Here is a 5,661-nt window from a genome sequence, read left to right as displayed (position 1 = left end):
ACTTCACTCGGGTCTTAGGAGTATTAAAGGAGAAGAAACTGGAATACTACACATACTCCACCGAACCTGTGAAAACTATCAACCTAGTCATTAGAGGGCTCCCTTACAGGTTTACCATAGAAAACCTGCAAGCAGAGCTAAAGAAGCTGAATATCACGCCAAGATCGGTGACCAAAGTAAAGTCACCAAAAACGAAAAAAGACACCCCACTGTTCCAAATAATAGCGGCTGATACCCCTGAGAACAGAAGAATCAGGGAAATCACCGCTATTAGGGACGTGGACGTGACTCTGGAAAAACACAGAGGAAAACGTGGTCCAAGGCTATGCTATAACTGGCAAGGAATAGACCACACAGCAAGAAACTGCAATATGCAGACCAAATGCGTGCGATGTGCAGGAAACCATCCCACGGAAAACTGCACAAAGGACGAAGACACGCCTCCCACGTGCGCCAGATGCTCACAGCAACACCCTGGGAATTACTTGGGATGTGACGCTGTAAAGGCGTACAAGGCACGCCAACAGGCACCTGCAGCCAATCGCAACGCAGCAACAAGGCAAGGGTACACCTTTGCCAACGCCACAGCCCACAACAGACGGAACGTCGGTCCCCAGCCAGCGGCAATCAGAACCACAGCAGCAGCCGCCGCCACCTCCGCCAGGCCGACAGCCGCCGCCGGGCCGACAGCTGCCGCCACCGCCCCCAGGCCGACAGCCGCCGTCACTGCCGCCAGACCGACAGCCGCCACCTCGGAAGCCACGAAAGACGCCCCAACAACAACGCGGGCTACCACCGCCTTCACCACACCCATGGCAGCACCACCATCGACGCTGTCGGACAAGGACAACAACGCCATCAAGGACCAGGCGTCACAAACGAACGCCAGCCACACCGCCATCATGAGGAGGCGTCCTTCCCTTGCGGTCCGAATAAGATGGACACCTAATAAACCAGCACACCCAGCGCCAACCGCTGCAACCAACCTGATGACCCAGGACAACGCAGCCGTCTTTCTGGAGGCCGTGCAAGCGGCTATGACAACCGCAATGGAGGTCATTGTGAAGTACATCCCGCAGCAGATAAGCGCTGCAATTCAAGCTGCCATGCAGGCATTCCCGCCGACCAACCCAAGGAACCAACATGGGTACTAGGCCACAGGGATTAAGAGTTTGCCTGTGGAACGCCAACGGCATCCGCCAACAAGCGGGTGAATTCCGAGAATTCCTGCAAGAAGAAGGAATCGACGTCTACCTGGTAACACAGACTCACTTAAAACCAGGAGTCAACGTCAGAGCAGCGAATTACAAAAGCTTCAGGAACGATCGACTAACAGCAGGAGGTGGTACAGCTGTCTACGTCCGTACACACCTGCAACACCACCAACTACAGCTACCTGCGCTGCAAACAATGGAAGCCACGGGGGTGGAAATAAAAACAAGTAAAGGGCCAATAACGTTCGCAGCAGTTTACCGGCCTCCACAAGGTCATCTTCAAACGCAAGACATCGATACACTGCTCTCCATGCCAGGTAATCTCTTCCTAGGTGGAGATTATAACGCAAAACACACTGCATGGAGTAGCAGGCTAGTCAACATCAGCGGACGTCGTCTCCTGAGGGCAGCGGAGCGCAACCACGCCATCACAGTTGCGCCAAATACAGCCACCATCTACCCCACAAACAGGAGAGAAGATGTCCTTGATATTGCACTAGTCAAAGGACTCCCCTACACAATAACGACCAGCACAAGACGTGTACTGTCCTCTGACCACAGCCCAGTAATCTTTGACCTTGAGATGGAAGCCACACCACGAGAGGAAGCAAAGATGGACCTCAGGGGAGTAAACTGGGATGCCTACCAAGAACTGCTAGCCGACGATCTGGAAGGAATCCCAGACCCAGACGAAGTAGGTGCGGACACGACGCTGCTGCACATAGTAACCAAAGCCATCGACGCGGTCGAAGCCGCCACCACGAGACAAACGCAGCCCATAAGTCATGGCAAACCACTTCCACGAGATATAAGGGACCTCATCACGAGAAATAATAGATGCCTCAGGGAATGGCAGGACACGAGAAACCCAGCCACGAAAAGAGAAGCCAATAGAATGCAGAGAGAGATAAAAGCTAAAGTTGAGGCACACCGAATCCAGTCTTGGGCAAGTAAAGTAGAAGCACTAAATCTCAATGACCAGTCAATCTGGAAAACCACCAAACTCCTACTGGGGCAAGGTCAAAGAATACCTCCGCTACAGGTGGGAAACGACATAGCATGCTCATCCAACGATAAGGCAAACGCCCTGGCGGATATCTTCGAAAGAAACTTCCAACCAATCGAAGATCCCGTGGACCAACAGCACATTGATATGGTGGAAGAAAGACTTCCAAGATTCCTGAAACACCAAGACCAAGACGACGTAATCGAACCGATTACGACAGAAGAGGTAGCAGCACAAATTGCAATACTAAACCCGAAGAAAGCAGGAGGACCAGACATGCTGACGAACACACTCCTGCTAAAACTACCACCTGCAGCGGCCCCCCTGCTGGCCAAAACATTCAACAATATCCTGAGTACCGGGCAATACCCCATAGCATGGAATCACGCAGAAGTAGTGCCGATACCAAAGCCCGGCAAAGGTCCCGAACAACCAAATAGCTATAGGCCAATCAGCCTACTACCTGCACTTTCAAAGGTATTTGAAAGGATCTACGCAAAAAGGCTACTGAGACACGTCAACGACGAGAGGATACTGCCGGACGAACAATTCGGTTTCCGCAGCAACCATTCCACCACACACCAAATTCTCCGAGTCGTCGAAGAAGCACTGGACGCCGTAGAGCGACGAGAATACTTCGCTGCGATCTTCCTAGACGTCTCAAAAGCATTCGACTGCGTGTGGCATAGGGGCCTCCAGATCAAACTATTTGATCTGGGGGTACCCGGGTCGCACGTTCGGCTGCTACGGTCCTACCTCAATGGCAGAACATTCCACGTCCAGACACCAGATGGCAACTCGACCGTCAGAAGAATCAATGCCGGAGTCCCACAAGGCAGCGTCCTCGGACCGCTGCTGTACATCCTATACACGTCTGATCTGCCGTCGATGAACAGGGTACACCTCGCCCTGTACGCCGACGACACGGCCCTGTACTCCAGAAGCAGGAGCGCGACGCACCTCCAGGAAAGGCTCCAAGGAGCTTGCAACGAGCTAACCGTGTGGGCAACAAAATGGCGCCTGTCCTTCAACGCCTGGAAGACACAGGCCCTCGCAATCTGCAGACGGCCCATACCACCAAACTACCCAGAAGTCGTCATACGAGGCACGCTTGTTCCCTGGACGCAGACGGCCAAGTACCTCGGAGTAACGCTAGACAGGCGCCTAACATGGCGCCCACACGTTGAAGACATCCGCACAAGGGCGCTAAACAGACTTCGAGCACTATACCCAGTGCTTAATCCAACATCTACACTACCAACACGGCTGGGCGTCATCCTCTATCTCACCCTGGTGCGGCGAATTCGGGAGTACGCCGCGCCAGTGTGGGGTAACGCGGCCCAGAAACACATGAAGAGACTTCAGGTGGTCCAGAACCGCGCCCTCAAGACAGCGCTGCACCTGGACAACCGTTTCCCGACGGCGCAGCTACAAGAGATAGCAGACGTCGTCCCACTCCGAGAGCGATTCCAACAGGCTGCAGAGGCCTTCTATCGCAAAACAGAAGAGTTGCAGAACCCACTCATCCGACAACTGGGTCACCGTATTCATCGACTGGCCACCATCAGATGGCCAGACCTATTGCGTGTGTGAATGTGTGTGTGTAAAATACATAATAAATAAATAAATATATAAATAAAAATAAATAAATAAATAAAATTTAAAAAAAACGCTATGTAAAACAATAGCATCCAAAGGATTCATTTAAATTTCGCAGTTAAAAATATAAACCAATGTCTAGATTATGCCCATGTTTGATTTTTGTTACCATAAGTTTTAGTGAGGAGGTGTAGCAGAAATGCTAGTACTCCATACATCACCGAGGACTGCCAAGAAGAGGTCCTCGGCATTGAACTGCTCGGCGACGGCGGGGGCCACTGTGTGGGGAGACGCTGACTAGAGCGGAGCGCTTGCTGCTGGTGTTGCTGCCGTCGATAGCTGTTGTACGTTCGAGATGCCGACCAAGACTAGCGGGAAGGCCGCCAAGAAGGCTGGCAAGGCGCAGAAGAACATTTCGAAGGGCGACAAGAAGAAGAAGCGCAAGAGGAAGGAGAGCTATGCCATCTACATCTACAAGGTGCTGAAGCAGGTGCACCCCACACGGGCATCTCGTCGAAGGCGATGAGCATCATGAACAGCTTCGTGAACGACATTTTCGAGCGCATTGCGGCCGAGGCTTCTCGCCTGGCGCACTACAACAAGCGCTCGACCATCACGTCCCGCGAGATCCAGACCGCTGTGCGGCTGTTGCTGCCTGGCGAGCTGGCCAAGCACGCCGTGAGCGAGGGCACGAAGGCGGTGACCAAGTACACGAGCTCCAAGTAAGGAGGTGGCTCTGGAAGGAGAGGAGAAAGCCCCTTCGTTGCGAGAGCGACAAAACGGCCCTTTTCAGGGCCACCAAATTGCCTTTGCGGGAAGGGCGGAATAGTTGTTGTTGTTGTTTTGTGTGTGAGTGGGTGGACGGAGGCAATAGCTACCGCTTTGGTTGCGCCGTGATGGGGTGGGGTGGTTGATGAATTTGATTGTGGGGGGCGCGTGTTGCGGTGTACGGCCACGAGGTTGTTCCCCGTCGCGTCGGTGTGACGTGGAATGAAGGCACGTGTGCACGCCTCGTACAAGCACAACTCGTTGGCGTGGTTTCGACCCATTTGTGTTGGTGTTATCTGTCTGCGAGGGGGGAAGTGCGATCGCTGATTTGTCCTTTGGATGGCCGGTTAGTTACGTGACTGAGATGGATGGATGGAAACCGCGATTATTGGATGTCACCGTAACGGCCGTTTGCGGGTTTGTTTGCACATCATACATGGCGAGGGTGAAATGCTTTGCCGCCTACTATTCCCTTTGCTCTACGCCGAGTGAGTTAGTTAGTTGACAATGGTGCGACGTAACTGCAGCGTGGAGGTGTGTGAGTGACGTTTAAATGAACGTGCATTAAGACACATTGTATTGTATTGTACGGGCGAGTGAGGTAGGCGACACGCACGATGAGGTACCTTTCGACTCTGATTTTGATAGTCGTGTCTGCAGGTGACTGATTGATTTTGTTTGTTTGTGCGTACGACGCACGCACACCGATGTCGTCATTCAAGATGCACGCGTGTCCAGTGCAGTACAGTAAGCGCGACGCTAGACGACGACGGTCGTTTCGGCGAATGTGCGAACACGTGTTTGTCTGTGTCCGTCGGTGTTTGTTGGTTGAAATTGTTTGTGTGTCGGTGATGTAATCCGATCCGTCGGCTCTGAGTAACTGTCGATCGGCGCGATACACCGGCATCACGCAACTGAAGTCTTGAACACCCGTCATGCTGTTGTACACCGTCGCGCTGAGAACGGTAACGAAAGGTTGACTTTAATCGGTCGAATGTCTGGGCAGAACGTGAGGACTAAGGAAAGAATGGAGGAGGAAAGGACAGAGGGAAAAAGAGAAAGAGAAAGGGAAAA

The 5,661-nt window shown here is 52.7% G+C and overlaps 1 protein-coding gene across 1 annotated transcript; it reads left to right on the top strand.

Moving 5' to 3' along the window:
- The first annotated feature begins 371 nt into the window (after window positions 1-371).
- LOC124712440 (flocculation protein FLO11-like) lies at window positions 372-1,154 on the top strand. Its single transcript, XM_047242735.1, has one exon. It carries the CDS (start codon window positions 372-374, stop codon window positions 1,152-1,154), a length of 783 nt encoding a protein of 260 aa, XP_047098691.1.
- Window positions 1,155-5,661: the final 4,507 nt, after the last annotated feature.

Source organism: Schistocerca piceifrons, chromosome 8 (genome assembly GCF_021461385.2).
Source record: "Schistocerca piceifrons isolate TAMUIC-IGC-003096 chromosome 8, iqSchPice1.1, whole genome shotgun sequence".
Taxonomy (NCBI): Eukaryota; Metazoa; Arthropoda; class Insecta; order Orthoptera; family Acrididae; genus Schistocerca; species Schistocerca piceifrons.
Note: the sequence above shows the minus strand (reverse complement) of the source record. Positions and strands in the feature narration are given on the sequence as shown.

Bases quoted from the DNA above. Each gene is read 5' to 3' on its own strand.
- LOC124712440 (XM_047242735.1), top strand. From the start codon at position 372: ATGCAGACCAAATGCGTGCGATGTGCAGGAAACCATCCCACGGAAAAC.